The sequence below is a fragment of the Condylura cristata genome, unplaced genomic scaffold (assembly GCF_000260355.1).
Source record: "Condylura cristata isolate star-nosed mole 26May11 unplaced genomic scaffold, ConCri1.0 scaffold00018, whole genome shotgun sequence".
In the NCBI taxonomy this organism is placed as follows: domain Eukaryota; kingdom Metazoa; phylum Chordata; class Mammalia; order Eulipotyphla; family Talpidae; genus Condylura; species Condylura cristata.
Genome location: NW_004567119.1, coordinates 10,624,379 through 10,645,823, shown reverse-complemented (window position 1 = coordinate 10,645,823; position 21,445 = coordinate 10,624,379). Strand labels below are relative to the sequence as shown.

At 33.1% G+C, this 21,445-nt stretch overlaps 1 protein-coding gene across 2 annotated transcripts in view; it reads left to right on the top strand.

Moving 5' to 3' along the window:
* The window catches only part of LRBA (LPS-responsive vesicle trafficking, beach and anchor containing), a 497,077-nt gene that overhangs the window by 52,896 nt on the left and 422,736 nt on the right, over positions 1-21,445 (top strand). For both annotated transcript variants that reach the window (XM_004685322.2, XM_012726881.1), the window contains exons 4-16: positions 742-837; positions 3,914-4,035; positions 4,119-4,245; positions 4,851-4,970; positions 6,676-6,822; positions 7,126-7,323; positions 7,501-7,634; positions 9,558-9,666; positions 9,965-10,117; positions 14,640-14,808; positions 17,196-17,275; positions 18,769-18,831; positions 20,550-20,647. In XM_004685322.2, the coding sequence (XP_004685379.1) occupies positions 742-837; positions 3,914-4,035; positions 4,119-4,245; positions 4,851-4,970; positions 6,676-6,822; positions 7,126-7,323; positions 7,501-7,634; positions 9,558-9,666; positions 9,965-10,117; positions 14,640-14,808; positions 17,196-17,275; positions 18,769-18,831; positions 20,550-20,647 (1,616 nt within the window). The remainder of the gene's footprint in view (positions 1-741; positions 838-3,913; positions 4,036-4,118; positions 4,246-4,850; positions 4,971-6,675; positions 6,823-7,125; positions 7,324-7,500; positions 7,635-9,557; positions 9,667-9,964; positions 10,118-14,639; positions 14,809-17,195; positions 17,276-18,768; positions 18,832-20,549; positions 20,648-21,445) is intronic.

Here is a 21,445-nt window from a genome sequence, read left to right as displayed (position 1 = left end):
TGGTCACCTCCGGGGCAGGCGGGAATCGAACTCATGCAGAAGTGGCTTTAGTTTCTCAGTGCTGTGCTTTAACCTGCTACGCCACCAGGGAGGGCCCTATTTATTTATATATTTTAAATATTCATACGTCTAGAACTGGGGTATAGGCCAGAAGTGCACGGGATGAGAAGATTCAACAGAGACAGAGTGGGGAGCAGAACAGGCAGATTGATGAAGTACACTGCTGAGGGAAGCCGCAGCGAGACAGGAGAGGTGTGCCATGCCATTTGGGTCACCCCCCTGGCTGGGGTTCGAACTTGTGCTGCAGTGGCTGTGATAGCTTCATAGTGCTGTGCTATAACCCACTGTGCCACCGGGGAGGGCCCAGCTTCAGTTCTGTGGTCAGATTTTTAGGATTTGTTTTGGTTTAGTTTTTAATCTTTTTTGTTTCTTTATATTTCACACATAAGTGAAACCTCTCATATGGGTTGATCCATTGGGATCAAAAAATTATTTTTACTTCAGTGTGGAGTAGATTTCCAGGTGTTTATTGATTGCTTTTTGTTTATTAATACTCAGATATCCTGTAGTGTATTAGCAGAAACACACAGAGTGCATTGTTTTCAACTTCCTTTGGTTATCTCACATTTTTTAGCTTATTTGGTAATCCTTATATATATTAAAATATAATTATATTGAAAAAAAGGTATTTTTGTTTTATGTTGAATAACATGGCTAAAGCATTGTTGATTGTTTCCATAGCCTCCACATGCTGGGAAGTTGTTGTCTGTGTTAAAGCATGTGCCTCAGAAATACGGTCCTGATGCCTTTTTCAACTTCCCTGGAAAGAGTGCTGCAGTAAGTAAATCTTACTGAGGAAATCATGTAGAGTTCTTTTCTTTGCTTTCTAAAAGTACAGACCTGTAAATACCCTGGCAGGTAGAAACTTCTTTGTGAGATCTAACTTAATCCTTACAGTACTTGTATGTTTTGCTTTTTTCCTACTGTAGAGGTGAAGAAATTAGAAGTTCAAAGAAGTTGAAAAGTTGCCCACTCACAGTTAGGAGCAGTAATGGAATGTGAAACCAGTTATTTTAAATATAGGTCATTTTTATGAGTTTACCTGTATATTCTAAGATATCATTTTTCTCAAGTGTTACATTTCCCTATTCCTTTTGCTTTTGCACATAGTACATAGAATAGTAGTTACTCTTTGAAACTTTCTGGGCTTATTTTTCTGACTTGTGAGTTTATATATATCAGTATTCTTTTTTTTTTTTAAAGATTTATTTATTTGTGCATACAGAACTGGGATACAGGCCAGAGATGTGGAGGGTGAGAGAATTCACCAGAGACAGAGTGGAGTGCAGAACAGGCAGATCAACGAAATACACTGCTGAGGGGAGCAGCGGGCGAGTCAGGAGAAGTCTGCCACACCATGTGGTCACCTCCGGGTCAGGCGGGAATCGAACTCATGTGGAAGCAGCTTTTAGATTCTCAGTGCTGTGCTTTAACCCACTGCGCCACCAAGGAGGGCCCTGTGTTATGTTTTTTTTTAACAGCTTCTTGAGTTATCATATACATGCACATAGTTCACTTATTTGAAGTATACAGTTGCATGATTAGGTGTGTTCACAGAGGGTGGAAGCATTTCAACATCAGTTTTAGAACATTTTCCGCATCCTTACCCTTGTTAGCAGTCACAGCCCTTTTCTCCCCATCCTCCCAGGTACAGGCAACCGCTCCTTTTTTTCTGTCTCTGTGGATTTGTCTATTCTACATAATTCATACTAATGAAATCACAAAGTATTTGGTCTTTTTGATGTGTTATAGCAAGTATCAGTGCTTCGTTTCTTTTTATGATCCACTATTCTAATATAAGAATATACCATATTTTTCTTAATCATTTATCAGTAATTATGTGAGTTTATTCTCTTTTGGGTTATTATGAATAATGCTGGCATGGGCTTTTGTATACAAATTTCGGAATAGGCCTATGTTTTCATTACTCTTGTGCATGTACCTAAGTGAGGTTAGATTGTCCATTTTTAACAATTGGAAGAACTTCCAGGTAGTTTTCTAAAGCAGCTGCATCATTTCATACTTTCACTAGCAATTTATGTATGTTACGATTTTTCTACAATTGTGAAAGTCTGTTATTTTGATTATAGCCTTCCTAGTGGGGTGAGGTCATATATCATTGTAGCTTTGATTTTTACTTCCTTTCTGAGTAATGATGTTGAATGTCCTTTCATGCCCTTATTGACTATTTGCCTGTCTTTAGTGACATGACTATTAAAATCAATTGTCCATTTTAAAATTGTATTTTTTTCTTTATAGTTGAATTATGAATTCTTTTTATATTCTATATACAGTTACTTATACTGATTTCAGCTATTTTCTCTCATTGTCTTGCTTTTTTACCTTCTTTACTTTTTTGTCCCTGTAAAACATGAAAGTTTTTTATTTTAGTGAAGTGCAGTTCATATATTTTTTTGTTTTGTTGCTTTTGCTTTTGTTGGCATATTTAAGAAGGATTTGTCTGACATAGGGTTATAAAAACTGCCATATTTTTCTTCCATGAGTTTTATTTTTTTAACTTTATATTTAAATTTGTTATCCATCTAGAGTTTTTATATATGACAAAGCAGTCATCTGCAGATTTGTACTTGTGAATAACCAGTTGAAAAAGCTCAAATGCATTTTTTGAAAAGCTACTTTCCTCATTAAATTGTCTTGAAGCTTTTTGAAAAGCAATTCAATGCAAATATGAGAGTTTATTTTTGAGTTCTCATTTCTATTCCTGTGATTATACTTCTCTCATTATGCTAATATCATAGTCTTCATTATAGTAGTAGCTTTCTGCAGTGTGAGTCCTCCAACTTTGTTCTTTTTCAACATAGTTTTTGCCAGTTTGGGTCCTTTGTGTACTTTGACATTTTATTTTTTAAAGATTTATTTTTTAGTTAGTTATGCATATAAGAATTGGGGGTATAGGCCAGAGTTGCGGGGGTGAGAGGATTCACCAGAGACAGAGTGGGGAGCAGAACCAGCAGATCTACTGAAATACACTGCTAAGGGGAGCAGTGGGTGAGACAGGAGAGGTCTGCTGCAACATGTGGGTCAGCTCTCTGGTGGGGGGAATCAAATTCAGGCAGCAGTGGCTGTTGATAGCTGGATCACACTGAGACTTAACCCTTGTGCAACCAGGGAGGGCCCTACTTTGACACTTCAAATAAATTTTTATTTTATTTTAAAAGATTTATTTATTTATGCATACAGAATGGGGTACAGGCCAGAGGTGCAAGGACAGTGAGATGATTCACTAGAGACAGAGTGACGAGCAGAACAGGCAGATGGATGAAGTACACTGCTGAGGGGAGCATTGTGCGGGTCAGGAGAGGTCTGCCATGTGGGTCACCTCCAGGGCTCAAACTCCCACCAAAGTGGGATCCAACTCCCACTGAAGTGGCTGTGGCCAGCTTGCAGTGCTGCGCTTCTATCTGCTGTACTACCATGGAAGGCCATGATACTTTAAATAAAATTTTAAACCAAATGGAAAATCACTTCTTATAGTGATGTCTGAAAATAATGAAAAAATATGAATCGCTTTCTTCAGCTCTGTATTTGCTGTTTATAAAAACATACCTATTTGGTATAAGCTTTTTCTTATTTCTTATCTATCTACCTATCACTTTTAACTGGAATCTCTTTGTGTATGTATCACTGTAAGAAATTAAGCAAACACGTTTAGTGTGACCAGAACATCTTAAACTGTGTTTCTATTGTATGGTTGAATTAATACCATTAATAATGTATTTGGGAAAAGTTACTAAAATTTTCTGTCAGATGAAGAAACTTAGATATTTTTATCATGACATAGACTAATATTACAATTTTTCATGTGAGTCAGTAACTCAGTTTTTTTCTTTAGGCTATTGCATTACCTCCTATAGCCAAATGGCCCTATCAGAATGGTTTTACATTTCATACCTGGCTTAGAATGGATCCTGTAAATAACATCAATGTGGATAAAGATAAACCATATTTGTATTGGTATGTATCTTTGAAACACACTTATTATCTTACTTTGAAAATGAGAATGTTTAGAGGTAAAATGAAAAACCTATTCTTTGTAGTTTTAGAACCAGCAAAGGTCTTGGTTATTCTGCTCATTTTGTTGGAGGCTGTTTGATTATAACATCAATAAAGTCAAAAGGAAAAGGCTTCCAGCACTGTGTGAAATTTGATTTCAAGCCACAAAAGGTATGTGATCATATTGAGTTATAAACTATTCTACCCTTCAGTCTACTACTGACCTAGTATGTGGTAAATCACAACTCTGTTTTAGTATCTCAGAAAGTGAGTTGTAAATCACTGACAATTTTTAACTTCTCTGATTTGGATAATAAAAGGTTATATATTTAGTTATTTTAAGGAAAAATACAAGGGGAAATATCAGTGGCAATTATTTTATACTACTAATAATAGGTTTTCTTTTGTATCTTAAAATGTAGACTAATGTTTTTCAAAATGTGTATCATTAATATGTAGATAGTTAAAAAATGCAAAACATCAACATTTGTAGAATTTCATAATAGAAAATAATGTTTATATTAAATGCTTTACATTTTTTATATGTATTTGAAAATGTCTAGAAATAAGAGTTGGAAAAATAATTTTACAAGTAAATTTTATATGTTGAGAACTTCACTGAATAAATATTGTTGCAGAGGCTGAATTTATTAAAGTAGTAGTATTTCATTTTTTTGATTTAATTGTAATTTATCATTAAATTTTATTTGTTATCAATGTAATTGATAAATTGGAAGGATCATTATCTATTAAAATTTTTTTTTGTGCTTATTTAGTGGTATATGGTAACAATAGTGCACGTTTATAACCGATGGAAGAATAGTGAGCTTCGCTGTTATGTGAATGGTGAGCTTGCTTCCTATGGAGAGATAACATGGTTTGTGAACACCAGTGATGTAAGTAGTTTTAAATTCTTTTTTTTCATTGTAACAGTTTCAAGGTGTGGGCTTTCAAAATAAGAAGAATATTTAATCATAAATATGAATTTTAGATGCCATAATGGTGGATTTTATACTCAGGTTATGGCTAGATTTAACTTATCACAGTAAAACTGTGTTAATATGTCACATATGATATTACTGAGTCCTTTATATAAACTTATTCTGGATATAGTAGAGATCAGGATTTACAGATAATAGTGGGTGTATTGAAAGTGTTTGGTACTGGTTCATTGATCGAATAAAGTTTGGGAGTTCTACTGTGGGTATGTGATTATTTTTATGAACGATTAGATACTATGTTTTACATATAATTTATAGCTGTTAAAGATAACTTACAATGTTTTCAGGATTCAAAAAAGGATATACAGATTAGAATTCAGTAAAAAATATTCGTATTCCCCTCTTCCCTCTTCTGGGCTCCTCAGGCCAGTACGGGAGGCAGTTCCTCTCACATGCAACAAGCAATTCTCTGGACGCTAGCTGGGTTTCCTGCAGTTCATCTCTGCTGGAAGAAACATCAGGTTCCATAGTTAGAGGGTTTATTCTGACAAGACACTCTCCTTCTGTCTCCTTCAGATGTTGTTTGCAAGTCCAGGATATTACCTGTACTTTTTTTTTTTAAGATTTATTTATGCATTCATAACTGGGGTACAGGCCAGAGGTTCAGGGGTGGTGAGAGGCTTCACCAGGTACAGATTGGGGAGCAGAACAGGTTGACTGATGAAGGACACTGCTGAGGGGAGCCGCAGGAGGGTCAGGAGAGGTCTGCCGCACCATGTGGTCACCTCCCTGGCTGGGAGTCAAACTCATGATGAAGTGGCTTCAATGTCCTAAGGCTGCACTTTAGCTTGCTGAGCCATCAGGGAGGGCCGTACCTGTACTTCTAACAAGCTACAAATTAGAGGGAGTTTGTCTTTAGAACCATAGTTCTAATTAATATTAGAAAATTATTTTCTAATATTAATTCATACACTCGAAAATATTTTTTCTAATTTTCTCATGATAAAAAATGTCCTAAAGCATATGAAGAATTTTATTTCTTTCCCTCTTGTACACTTATGTTATTAAGATGTGATCCCTGTAACCTTGATATTGTTAAACATATTCTCCATGTTGGAAGAAAGTTATTTGAATGTCTCTCTGAATTTACACATTCCTTCTGAGAGACTGATTATCCTCCTTTGACCTCACCCACCCATTTTCTTTATATTGATGTCTGCAAAAATCTGTATAACTCACTAAACTCTTTTGGCAGTTGCTTCTCCATCCATGTTAGTTCCATGCACAGTAGTTAACAAAAAGAGACAGATTGATTACCATCCATCCTTAACTCATGATTTATCTGTTGCTCCAAACCTTCCTATTCTGTCTGATTTTTTTAATTGCTTCAGTGTCAATCTCCATAATCTTGAGAATGATTTGTCTAATAACTGTTTCTTGCATCCGCTTTGTCATAAAAGTTTTGTCCATTATATTTGAGAAAACTTAAACTCTTCTATGATTTTTTTTTCTGATCTCTACACTAGATGAGAATGAAGAGAAATGCCAAACCAACCATTTTGAACTATTCGAATTTATGTTTTAAAAATTACCAATGTATAGGTTGTTATTACTGGAGGAGATATTTTTTTTTCTGTTAAAAAAATATTTTCATTCACAGACCTTTGACAAATGTTTCCTGGGTTCATCAGAAACAGCAGATGCTAACAGAGTATTCTGTGGTCAGATGACTGCTGTGTACCTCTTTAGTGAAGCTCTTAATGCTGCTCAGATTTTTGCCATTTATCAATTGGGTCTGGGATACAAGGTACTTTATTTGCTTTTCACTACTTACTTAGTGGTAGTTGAGTTGGATGATAGGTGGGTGATAACTGGGACACATGATCTTGGGTTATCAAACTATAACCAAGTTACCACTCATTTCTGTTAATGATGTCATATCTGAGCACTGATAAAATTTCAACATTTCTGTAATAGACAGCAAAAACTATCAATGATTACCATACCGTGTGGTATGTCTCCTTAGGTTTTTATATCTGAGGTGATTTGTATCTAGATTTTCTTTTTGTGTCATGCTGTCTTAAGTATTTTACTTTTTGTTAATTCTTAGGGTACATTTAAATTCAAAGCAGAAAGCGACCTGTTCCTTGCTGAGCATCATAAACTTTTACTGTATGATGGCAAACTCTCCAGTGCCATTGCTTTCACATACAATCCACGTGCTACAGATGCTCAGCTCTGTCTGGAATCTTCCCCTAAGGACAGCCCTTCAATTTTTGTTCATTCACCACATGCACTCATGTTGCAGGTACTAGTAACCATCTTTTAAGAATATTTGTAATGTTAATTTTGATATATTAGTGAGATATAACTGGTGTCTATTAAATAAATACATGTGACATTTTGTTCTTATACTTTATTTTAAATTGTTTTTGGGTAATAAATAAATGCAATCTTTACTATTTCTTATATTTTATTTTATAAGGATGTGAAGGCAGTTTTAACACATTCTATCCAAAGTGCGATGCATTCAATTGGAGGAGTACAAGTACTCTTTCCTCTTTTTGCACAGTTGGATTACAGGCAATATTTATCAGATGAGGTTGACTTGACTATATGGTGAGTGTTTTTATGTTTTTCTTTAAGTAGATATGATCGTTTATCATTGAATTCCCCAGAGTTTTTTTTGTGTTTTAAATTTGAGGCATAGTTATAAAAGAACTATAATTTTAAGAAATTTGTGAACTATAAATAATATAAATCTGTCAGTAACAATAGTATTAATTTAAATACCTTAACAGAAACTAGGTAGCTCTATAAAACACAATAATGCTGTTTTTGAATAAAATTTGGAATAGTGATAGTGGATTTATCAAAAAAGAATACATTTTGTCAAATGTTGTACTTTAAGAAATATTTTAAATTGTTATTCGGCAGTGACTTATGGAAACTTTGTTTTTTTTTGTATCTAATTATTATTGACAGCATGTAACTAACTGAAACCTAGTTTTGATTGTTTCAGTAGGTAAGCTAGTCTTTTTATCTTATTAGATTGTATTTTTGACTCATACTGCTGAGTCTAAAAAAGCAGAGACAAATGAATTCTAGGACAAGTTGTAAAATGTTGGAAAGGATATCTAAATAATATTTTCATGATTATAATAGCCTCATGAAACTATGGTAATTGTTCTATTATTTGAGTCCTTTAAATGAGTCTTTCATTCTGTCTTTTTGAAACTCATATTTTTAAAAAAATATAAATTGAGGCCCTCCCTGGTGGCGCAGCGGGTTAAAGCACAGCACTGAGAAGCTAAAGCCACTTCCGCATGAGTTCGATTCCCGCCTGCCCGGGAGGTGACCACATGGCGTGGCAGACCTCTCCTGACCCGCCCGCTGCTCCCCTCAGCAGTGTACTTCGTCGATCTGCCTGTTCTCCTCCCCATTCTGTCTCTGGTGAAGCCTCTCACCGCCCCTGAGCCTCTGGCCTGTACTCCAGTTCTGTATGCACAAATAAATAAATCTTTTAAAAAATATATATATAAATTGATATCTTCTACCCATGTATTCCATACATATTTTATCATATAGTTTCATGCAGCTTAACTTTAAGCAATAAAAAAAAAATTTTTATAAAGGAGTAAGGTATCAAATCTGTTAATTGGCTATATTTAAAAAAAAATGTAACTTCTCCACATAGTAATATTGTATAATTTCTAGTTTTTATAAAATTCTGATACCAAACCTTTCTAAAAGGGCTCAGTTATTTTTAGTTGTTTATCGTTTGTTTTTTAAAATTTCAAAGTCATAATTTTGGAGGAGGACATTAACTGCTAGCAAGTTAACCCTCTCTCTCTTTGTGGGACTCTAGCATCTTTGAGAAGACATTAACAACTGACCTTTCCCTATTACATTTTTGAGTATCACCAAATGTTGTGAGCATATGAGAATGAATGAAACTTCTATTTAATTTTAAAAGTGTTACTGTTGAATAATAATTTTCCTTTTGGAATAATGAACAAAATTCTTAAATTAGTGTTTGATGATTTCAGTAGTTTTCAACTTTATATTTTTATTTTCCCTTGCATGAATCCTCTGCTCTATTCATACTAGATCAAACCTTTCAAACTAGGGATTTCTACCCTCGCTTGTTGCTTCACATCTCATTCCTCAGTCTAGTCCATTGCCCTCTGTAAATGAATATACTTGCTGACCTAAATTACAGCCTTTAATACCATAATATACTTATATTAAACATTTATTACTTGTTTTTGGACATTGGTTTTTCTCTATTTTGTGCATGTTTGTTATATTCTAATTACTTGTGTAGTAATGTTTCTGATAAAGTATATAAAATATTGGAGTAAAATTTTAATCCTGCAATAAAATTGTCCTGAGATAATGTTAGAATTTATTTTAGTATAACTTCAGTTCCTTTGACATAGAAAAATTTTGTTGAGACAAATGGGGGATGGATTCTCTTTCACCTTTTTTATTTTTAAATAGAACGTTTTTTCAAGCCATTGCCTGTTTCTCTTATTTCAGTTCAACTTTGCTTTCTTTCATCATGGAGTTGTTGAAGAATTCAGTTGCTATGCAGGAGCAGATGCTTGCCTGCAAGGGCTTCTTGGTAATAGGATATAGTCTTGAAAAGGTAAAGTATGAGATGCTTTACATTTTTGAATCTGAATTTACAGATATGCACTTGGTGTTTCCTATGTGAGAAATTTGTCTGCTAATGTGTCTCCTTATCTAGCTCCACACACATTGAACATACCTTTTTTTTTTTTTTTAACTTTGCCTTCATTGCTTTTATTAGAGATATGTGGTCAACTTTGAATCCCATTAACTTGAAGCATAGTTTGTTCAGCTTTTTTTCTGGTATTGGTAGTCTAATTTACTTACCTTGCCTTGTATATTTGTAGTGACCTCTGAACTACCTTTCTTCCCAGTCTTCCAAATCCCATGTGAGCAGAGCAGTACTTGAACTTAGCCTTGCATTTTCAAAATACCTGAGTAATCTGCCAAATGGGATGCCTCTGCTCAAGCAATTGTGTGATCACATTCTTCTTAACCCAGCTATATGGATTCATACCCCAGCCAAGGTAATATTGTGAGTTTGTTTTATTGTCTTATTAAACTTTTGTGTTGTGAAGTGATATGAAAATCTTCTTTTGTCATTTTTACTTGCCATTATGTCAGATTTCAGTGGATTGTAATTTTAAAGTATACTTCATTTTGGTTTATTTGCCAGTCAGTGTATATTTTGTCTCTCTTTCTTGTAAAGCAGTGTCAGTTTTGAAGAACGACTATGGTTTTTATTTTCTGTTAAATAAGATTTTATATGAGTGAAATTGATTTAGTAAATGTAAATAAAAATCAGGCAGTTTTAATATAAATACATTTCCTGTTAGCTTTAGCTATATTTTCTTGCAGTTATATTTGTATATATTCCTATATTTATGTATACAAATTTGTATATAAAAGAGATATATATTTTTGTTCCTTAATTTACCATACTTTCCCCTTCTCTATACATGTCACATTTCCATCAGAATTATAAGCTCCTGGGCTCTATGGTGGTACAGGGGTTAAATCTCAGTGCTGTCAAGCTATCTACAGCCACTGCTTCATGATTTCGATCCCTAGCCAGGGAGCTGACCCAAACGGCACAGCAGACCTCTCCTGTCTTGCCTGCTGCTCGTCTCGGCAGTGTATTTTAGTAGCTCAGTCCATTCTCACTAGCTCAGTCCGTTCTGCTTCCCACTTTGCCTCTTTAATCCTCTTACCCCTACATCTCTTTTCACATACATCCCAGTTCTTGTATATATAAGTAAATAAATCTTAAAAAACAAAAAAACCTATAAACTCCTGAGTTTAATTCTTCCAGGAATAGCTGAATTGTCATCCGTTTTTGAAGATTTCCATGATATACTTAGCTCCTTTAATCATTTGAATTTCACTTTAGCTCATACTAGTAAATACAGTTTTTTACACCACTTACTACTTTATTGAATATTCAAAACAAAACAATTGTAGTGAATGTTATTTTGTAATAAAATATATTAATAAACCTTTGATAAATCCTAATGTGTTAACATTAATAATGATAGTTTTAAGTGGAATTTGAAATAGAGAAATTTTTACTAAATTGAGTAATTAAATCTGACTTGTCTGCAGTTATGGTTAGAAGTATTATTTCAAACCCATTAATTTTCACATTCCCCCCTTTTCCTTTCATTCTGCTTGCAGTATTATTGTTTAATTTGTAATACCACATACTCTAGTGTCAGAAAAAAATTTCTGCAACCTTCTTTTGCTTTTCTAGAATCATGCTATCTTATTTTCAGCTGGTCTTACATGTTGAATAGAAAAACAGCTGTTGACTCTGATTGCCATTTGGAAATAATCAAAGGAGGCAGCTGGAGGTTGTAGCTTTTTATCTTTGAGTTCAAATTTGACCTCTTTCTCTTGTATGACCTTCTGTCTTATTTCTTTTTAAAGATTGCTTCAAATTACTTTTTCAACCTTTTAGTAGACATGTCTTTGTCTTACTGAGCAGCATTTTTGTGAGACTTTGGGTCCCTTTTGATGTGTTCAAAACCTCCTGTTAGATACTTGACTGTGAGGAGCATTAAAGCAATTTTACTGTATCTTTCCTTTGATTCTTAGCATTATTACACTTTGTTTCTACCCTTTTATTTGCTAATAATTCTTTTTTATAATTTGTATTTGCTTTGGTAATATTAAATTTCCCTCTTGTTTTTAGTTGTCTGCTAGGAATAACATCTAATTTTATTATAAAGCTAGTTATAACAGTGGACAGATCCAAAGTTTGTTCAACCTGAAGGTCTGTAATTCAGGAGAAGGAAATTTTTTTTTTTTTTAAAGATTTATTTATTTGTGCATACAGAACTGGGGTACAGGCCAGAGATGCGGAGGGTGAGAGGCTTCACCAGAGACAGAGTGGGGAACAGAACAGGCAGATCAACGAAGTACACTGCTGAGGGGAGCAGCGGGCGGGTCAGGAGAGGTCTGCCACGCCATGTGGTCACCTCTGGAGCAGGCGGGAATCGAACTCATGCGGAAGCGGCTTTAGATTCTCAGTGCTGTGCTTTAACCTGCTGCGCCACCAGGGAGGGCCAGGAGAAGGAAATTTTTAAGAGAAAGAACATTGTCTAATGTATACAGAATTAGAAAATTAGGTTTAAAGCCTGGCATGTAATTTATATAGTTGAAGAGTTATAAAGTTTATCCTTATGATAAATTTACCACTAGTTACTGAATTAAGGGTACAGATATAACAATCAAGCTTTATTTTTGGAAAAAAAAGATGCTTTTAGTGATTTATAGTATTTATCTTGATCTGCTCAGAATTATTTAAATGACCGTAGGCATATATTTTTGGGATACATTTTATATTTTGATATTATAGAGCTACCATAAAATAAGAAATTGCCTTAGTTTTGCAGAGTGTATCTACATATTAGTGGGTATGTGTTATATGTTAACTTGTATGTTATTGTCTGCTCATCCTCTTTTTGGAACATACTGGATATCATAGGAACATGAGAGATGAATTTTCTTGCATATAATAGTCCTTCCTTTGTTGAGTGACTGCTTTATAATGGTGTTGTGGGATACAGTGGTGAACAAGACAGGTGTAATACCTGTCGTTGTAGAACTTAGTTATAATGTGAAAAACAGATGTTGTTAATGTTTTATAAGAAGGAAAGGTATACTCATAATTAGCATATGAATAATGTGGTGTGTACTTATTTCTTCACAATTTCATTTCATTTTAGTACATTATCATTCTCAATAGACTCCTCCATTTTTCCATATCCTTATGTTTTTCCCCCAAATTTCTATATATTCTTAACATATGGCTCGAGCAGATCATTTCTTAGCCCCCAAATTTGTAATGACTTCATATTATTTTAGGAATAAAGTGATACCTTATCTAGTGCTAAGCATTAATGCCAATTCTCCTTTCAAAACTTTTAACTTAAAAACTCAATTATTCATGATAGTTAGGCTGGTGCAAAGAGGTTATTCTAGGACAGTGGTTATCGATCTTTCACTGTTGATATAATCAGCTGGGAATGTTTTAAAAACCAAATTCTATCCTTATACCCCAAATTATCCTGGGACAAAATTTTAGCTACTGAGGAACAGTGTGTATGACATTATGTTTCTGTAATACAGCATTATGCACATAAGTGGAGTACTTTCCACGTGACTAAAATAGCATTATTAATAATTTCAGCCATATCATAAGTAATGTTACATAGCTTCAATGATATTTGAACAGTAACTAATTTGAATTAAAGATATCTTTTCATAAGTCAGTGGATTAGAGTGTGTGTGTGTGTGTGTATACACACATATATGTGGTTTTCTAAACTACAGTCATCTTGTAAATAGTCTTTTATATAAGTTAGAACTTGTCGGTCTTTACCATGAATGATTATTGACTGACTTCCTAATTCATTTTAATCTTGGTTGTTTATAAGGAATTTGGAAGATAAGCACCTAATTTTTGCTCTTTAAAGAAGTCATCAAGTAACACTGAGGTATCTTACAAGGCTGAAAATTAAATGCCCTCAGTATCTAGGAAGGTAAAATAATGTTTAATTGTGTATGATGAAGAGAATTTTGATCTGTGGCCATGTGAGTGGTATATATGCCCTAATTAAAGTTGTTTAGCTTTTGAAATATACCCACTAACAATGAAAAAATCTTAATTTGACCCTGAGAGTAGAGCAAAAGGGTGTTTGGGGGAAGGGAGCTTATTTTTTGCTGTTACAAGTGCCGGAGTAGAGTTGTTGGTGAATTTTGGAGCCATAATTTTACTGCATTTTTATGTTTAGGTGAATTATGCATTCGTGAGGTATCACTTATATTCTTTCTTTTTTCTTTCATTTTAAGTGATTATATTTTGGAGTTAGTAAGTTCTTATGTGTTTAAATAAACGATTAATTTGGAAATAAGACTAGTAGAATTCTAATTGTGGAACAAAAGTGAAAAACATTTTTAAAGATTATAATGCTATGTTTATGATTTTAAGTAATGAGATCTTATAAAAGAATTCTATTTTTCCAATTTATGTTTCTTAAAGTAGGTTTAACCTCACTTTCTATGGTTTTCTTTCATTTGTTTCTTTTCTTTTTTGGGGGGGAGAAACTCCTATATATTTTGAGTTGTTCTCGCTTCTCATTTAACTCCAAATGAAGAAAAATTTGTTTTTTAAAACTTTGAATAGTAGTAAACTTATTATAAAAAGTTATATATGCTCATGAATAGTTACCAATTTTTAAATAGGTATTTGTTTCTGTACGAAAATTCTGCAAAAATTTGACATATCAGGGATGTTTTCTTTATATGCTTTTTGTAAATGAAGAAATTACCAAGTTTAGTTGGTTTATAGGTAATTTAGTAAGTTCATCTTTTTAAGGAGTGTGTGTGCGCGCGTGCTACTGGCTGTGTCACTGTGTATTGGCATATTCTCAAGCTCAGCATCTTTTTCAAATAAGTTGCAAGTAAAAGTAACCAGAGGGTATTACTGGAAAGTGAGAAAATGCTGGCCTGTTTCTTTGATTTAAACTCTTCATTTTGATTCTCTAGGTTCAGTTGACACTTTATACTTACCTGTCCACGGAATTCATCAGTACAGTCAACATCTATAATGCCATTCGGAGAGTAGGAACAGTGCTCCTCATCATGCATACCCTGAAGTACTATTACTGGGCAGTGAATCCTCAGGATAGAAGCGGAATCACCCCAAAAGGATTAGGTATACATTCTTACATTAAGATATACAGGATTTTTTTATTTTAGCCAATGCTGTTATATTATTCTGGAAGTTTTTTTTTAAATCTCATCATGGAGAAGTTTTATTTTAATTTTGTTAATTTTTTTAAAAGATCTTTTTTTAATGCATTCAGAACTGAGGTACAGGACAGAGGCGCAGGAGCAGTGAGAGGACTCACCAGAGACAAAGTAGGGAGCGGAACAGGCAGATCAACAAGTAAGGGGAGCAGTGGGTGAGGTGGGAGAGACAGGAGAGGTCTGCTGTGCCATGTGGGTCACCTCCAGGGCCAGGAATTGAACTCCCACTAAAGTGGCTGCTGCTAGCTTACAGTGCTGCACTTTGGCTTGCTGTGTCACCAGGGAAGGCCCCAATTTTGTTGATTTTAGTAGTTTTTCCTAAATTGTTGTTGCCAGAGATTAATAATTTGCTACTTTTGTGGAAGCATGTTGCTTGTGCTGGCATGAGTTGTTTGGGAAGTAGGTATAGCTGATATGATTATTTTAAGGAACTGAAAATGAGAAAAAAATCTTAACTAGTTTCTGGCATTGATGCTGAGGTCAGTTGTCCCAGTAAGAAACAATGTTTTTGGTGAGTAGGAACTTTTTCACAGAGGTTATTAGCTTGTAATAAATAATATAATGTAGTTACAGATTTCCAGTAATTATTTTCTTGTACAGTCAGGCCTAAATTTCTGAGGGGTAATAACTCATTTCTCACATCAGTGGCTTACAGAATATGTTAAAATTTTTGACAAATTGTGGTTATTTTACTTATAAACACTGCAAAACCTGGTACAAAGTGGTTTGCATCATAAAAGGGTTAATTAAATCTGGTGCTTTCCAGTAGAAGCTGGTATAGAGGTTCGGAATTAGGTCTCAGAAATCAGTTTCTCTATGATTCCTGTTTCTTCAAGTTGGCTTGTCTATTTTCTCCCTTTGTAGTAGCAAATAGCTACTTTGCCTTCTCATCTCGCAACTGTTAGTCCAGCAAAAGAACATTTGTTTGTATTGAGGACTTCCAGAATAATTATGATTTCTTGTCTCTGATTGCATCTGCCCGTTGTGTGGTGGCTTATGCTTCAGATTGGCAGCCATGAAACTCTATTGCAATAGTGGGGTTGGATTCAGTCCTTTGATAAAAATAGAGAACTTTTTCTTGAAATTAGGAAATAGCTGTTAGAGAGACCACATCCCTTTTGATTTACTCAAAGGTTTTGACTGTTCAATGGTTCAGAAAGATGTTTCATATTTGTACAATATTAAAAAAAAATCCTTTGAAAATAAACTTGATTTCCAGAGAATATACTTCTATAATCAGAAAGTTGTGGACACACAGAAATTATTATGTTTTTAAACTGACCAGGTTTTTACGAATTTAGAAATAGATGATAATTTACTGATAAATATTTCATTGGTGCCGTAAGTATATCATTTATTGTCCTAGATGTTAGTATTGTACTCTGGCTTTGATTTTATGACTGATTAGTAGAGACTTTGGGAAGTCTTACATGCAAGTAATAGATCTGGCTAACTTTGTGATTCTCTGTAATGCTGTTACTTATCTTTGTGTAGGAATTGTCATGTGGAACAAATTTTAAACAGTTTCTTTATTTTAATTGATCTGTTCAAGGTCATGGTGGTCCTATGCCTTGGTGGTCTAGGAACTAGCTGTACATAGTGATTAGCTGAGGGAAATATTGCAGAAAATAGGAGGCTAACAGGTACCTAACTTAGGATCTCAGAACAATGGGTGTTTGGTTTCAAAAGCCTTGTACTTGGGAGTTACATTCTTGAAACATGAAAATTGACTTTAATGTGAGCCATGTGTGACCGGAGGACTTTTTCAAGAAGAGATGTCGGAGGTAGTCAACATAGTGTTTCCCTCCTTTATGAAAATGCTATGTTAAGGTGTATTTCTGAGATTTTTTATTTTAGCTTACAGCATGTTAACAGTTGAGAACAAGATTTTTCACATGTAAAATGTAGATTTTCACAAACTACGGATTTCCTTTTGGTTTTTTCTTTTTAATGTTCTTTTACCATACTAAAATCCTGAGAGAATCCTTTAAAGCAAAAATATAAGTGCTTATTAGTGTTAAATACAAATTTTATTATCACATTTTTCTTTTGCATAGCCTTTGCCCTTGTCAAAAAGTAAACTTTGGTTTCATCATAACCCATTTTGTACATTTCGGAGCATTGTGAATTGGAGTGTTAGTCTCTTTAGAGACTAAAATTCTTTAGAAGATTTACCTTCATGCTTCTTACTAAAAAAATGTAAAAACTGTTGGAATCAAAAAATCTATAGTTAGCTTTGAGCACTCTGAATTACTAAAAGTATGTGTGTTTTTGTGTATGTTTTTTTAAAAGATGGACCACGACCTAGTCAAAAAGAAATACTTTCTTTACGAGCATTCTTATTGATGTTCATTAAACAGCTAGTGATGAAGGTGAGTTTATATTTCTTCTCCCATAGCATGCTCTGTATGACAACTTAAAATTTAACATAAAATGCAATTGTGGTTTATTTACTCTTTGCTTTGTACTAGGGTTACTCATTGGAAAATTCTTGGAAAGCTTTTTATCTCATTCTTGGGCATATAAGGATATATATACACACATATATGCATATGTATGTTACTGCAGCGTTGGAGATTGATAATTGTGATTTGTGCTATAAATTTCTGTAGGAGTTTAAGTAAATTATTCTTTTATTAAGTGAATACTGAGTTTCTAATGAAATGGTTAGTATAGTTTTCCTACATGATAAAATAGTCAACAAAGCTCTTCATTGTGTTTCCATTTTTAGTGGATTCCTTGTACCTGACTTCAGATTTATGAATTGATTTTCCTCTATAAATGTGTTTTAAAAATGATTGTTTTGTCCTATAGCATTCTATTATAAGTAAAGTAAAATATATCATTATTTTTATGGAAGGTTTTGTTGTTATAATGACAATTTGTAAGTTTCTTTGTTGTCAATATTTTATTCAGTGTTCTATATGATTTTATTTTTAAAACATGAACATTTAATTAGCTGTCACATAATACTGTGATAAGTGGAGTTAACTTTTTGTCTGCTTTTAAGACTCATACTTTATTTTTGATTACAAAATAATTTATTCCTTTTCTGTTGTTTCCTGTGTGTTTGTTTCCTAATCTTTTTCTTACTTCTCTTTGAGATTATTATTTTGTTTTATGATTAGTAACCTGATAAGTTGAAATTTTGAAGTGAGTTCATATTTTAGAGTGTGGTGTTAAGAGAGTATAGCTTATAAATTCTCATCACAGCAAAAGAAATTTTTGTGGGTGATTGTTAACTGAACTTCTAATTCACCATATATACAATTATTGGATTATGTTGTGTACTTGAAGTTTACATAATATTATGTCAGTTATACTCAGTAAAAGAAAAGAGAAAAATGAGTACTGTGTTTTTCTCAGTAAAGTTCAGTTTTTAGCCCCATATATATTTTTTTAATAATATAATAGTTTATTTTTACATTTTTATTTTTACATTTTTATGCCTTTTCCCATCTCAGTTGTAATCCCCATGTTTAGCCCTTTATATTTTAACTTGCCATTTTAGAAACTGCTCATTCTACTCTGCAAATTTAATAGAAAGGGTAACTAGACAATTTTAGAGCAGAGATGACCAGGAAAAATACTTGTTTGTCATTATTATTATTGTTTACTTCAGGATTCTATTACTTCACTAATAGGCTGTCTTTTAAGATGCCAAAAACAGATTACTGATGTCAATTTTCTTTTGAGTTTTATAAATCTTGAGTATTGCATGTCTTTATTGCTGCCCCAAATTTTAATTTGAAATTCACATTATCATTTTGTATTTATAGCAGCTGATCAAGTTGACAATCTCTATAATTTGCCTTTAAAATAGCTTTATATGCAAGTGTGAGATACTTGTATTATGTTTTTAAAGGATTCTGGAGTAAAGGATGATGAATTACAGGCCATTCTTAATTACCTGCTCACTATGCATGAGGTAACAGTTGAATTTTAATTTTTGGGTTTTATTATTTTAGCGCTGCATTGTAGACTTTTTAAACTAAAAGATTAGACAATATTTTTACTAATGACATAACTAATAAGGGGAGTAAATGTATGTAGGATCTAAATCTTAGCTACCTTTATTTAAATAGCTTTTATTACTGCCAGATGGCTCTGAGAATAATCATGAGAGGCTTTAGAGAGTGTTAAAATTAGGTATCATTGAATTAATAGTGAAGTACACTGAAGACTCATTTCAGTGCATTTCCACAGTGTAACAAATGGAAAAATATATTACAGAAATGACTAACCATGATTGGATTTTAAAATTTGTAGCACAGTTTTCCCACTGATTTTGCATGTTCAAGTATTGTAAAGTTAATGGGATTTGTAATGGAATTTAAAATTATATAGTTAAAGATGTCAGAAGAAGGTGAAAAATACAAGTTCAATAAACATAAAATGTCAGGTGAAGGTTGAAAAAAATAAGGGTTAAAATATTTTTTATTTTTCTGACTGGGTTAATTAATATATGCCACATATAATCTAATTAAATAAGTTTAAAATCCAAATTTACAAGTTCTTTTAATTTCATAGCAGTTTTAGTTTACATTCATATAATGTATTTCATGTTTTGCAAATTAATGTCTTCTATTGTTAATTTAGTCCCTTTTTAAAACATTAATGCTTGAGTGATTTAACTTGAATATATCTGTGTTAGTTGAGGTAGAAAAGAATCAGATTTCATCTCTGGTTCTTACTTACCTCAAAGTTTAATGATCAATTTATCTTTTTCTTTTTGAAGAGGTTTTTGTTTCCTTTTTTAGATTTTCCTGATCCAGTGCAGTAGTCAAATATATTTCAATTGAATTTTCTAGGAATTTTTTGTTACTGATTTTTATTTCTTGTTAACCTTAAGGAACTGGAGTATTTTATAACAGAGAAACTGGAAGTCACAGGCAGTCTTCTCATGTTTATTTTAAAATACCTTTAATTTAGGAGTCTCTTGGGTCTTTCACATTTTAGGGAGTGTTAAAATACATCCTCACTATAGACCATCTATTTCATTGACTTGAGAATTAGATATTCAAGTACCTGCTGTCAGAACATCTAGAGGCAGGACAGCCGAAACACTTTACTGATAGCTGTTCCCCTTCCTTTTTGACATTGTTACTCAAGTTTGTCCTAATGTTATACATACATACTGGTACATTCAACTAATACTGTGCAGAATTTTCTTGGAAATTTTTTATATCTCAGGACTCATGTAAGCTTCTAATCTGATGTTTTATAACTGCAGTGGTATGTTGACTTAATAAACATTATTGGACATCTGTATATTTAGTGCTTACAGTGGGTTGATAAAAATGATCTGTTTATCATTACCAAAAAGTCTTCCTTTGAAACCAGTTTCTTGAAAAATTCAGTGAATAAAGTGGTTCAGATTGAGTGATATACATGTTGTCCTCAACACACCACCAGATTCAAAACATCTACTAGCATATTAGTGATTCTAACATGTTTTGCTGTTTTTGCCCCTTTCTAGTTATATGTTTAGGATTATATGGATAAATATGCATATGTATAGAATTCAATTTATTAAAAACAAGTATCAATAAATATAGCTACTTAATTTTTAAAGTTGAAATGTCTGTTTCAGAACTGTTCAGTGTTCAAATACTTTTTTTTAATGAGTATCCAAAATGATTTCAGGATGACAATCTAATGGATGTCCTACAATTGCTTGTTGCATTAATGTCAGAACATCCTAACTCTATGATTCCGGCTTTTGATCAAAGGAATGGGCTACGGTAAGAGCTTAGTATACCAAGAATTTTAATATGAATGGTTAGTTTGGAAGTGATGGAAAGATTCTAATATGTCAAAAGTTATTACTAGATCATATATTATGATGAGTTAATAGGATGAAATAATTTAAGATATAAATAAATTTTTAATTATAGAGGCTGTGTTATTATTTGATTTTCAAAGACAGGCAAATCATTCTAGTATTTTTGGGTGGTAGTGTTATAAACTATCATAAGCTTGCCTTTAGTTCTCATAAGTACTATTCAGTTGTGATTCAATTTTTATCCTCCCTTTAAAATACCACTCCCTTATTCCCAGTTTCAGATCATTATTGTATTGGTCAGCTCATGCTGCCATAACAAAATACCATAGACAAGGGTGACTTGAACAAGAGAAATTTTTTTCTCACACTTGTAGAGACTGGAAGACCAAGATCAAGGTGTTTGCAAATTTAGTGTCTGGTGAAAGCTCTCTTTAACTGGAATTCTGTGAAAGCATTACTTAGGTCTAAAAATATGAGATTTATTTTAATTGCACCCCCCCCCCCTTGATTTAAAGAGAGAATTCATGGAGTATTGCTACATAATTTCATTATCTGTTTATGGTTATGTTAGCTTCTGATACACTTTCATCATTTTTAAAGGTCAACATGAAAAGAACAAAGGTTGATATAGTGAAGCTTTCATGTTTCTGAAAGTGTAAATAAAGAACTTAAGTTCAAATTGAAAAATTTGGATAAAATTGGAGAGAGAATAGTCTTTACTGGTATAAGGTAACATAGGAATGCCAAACTATGTCAT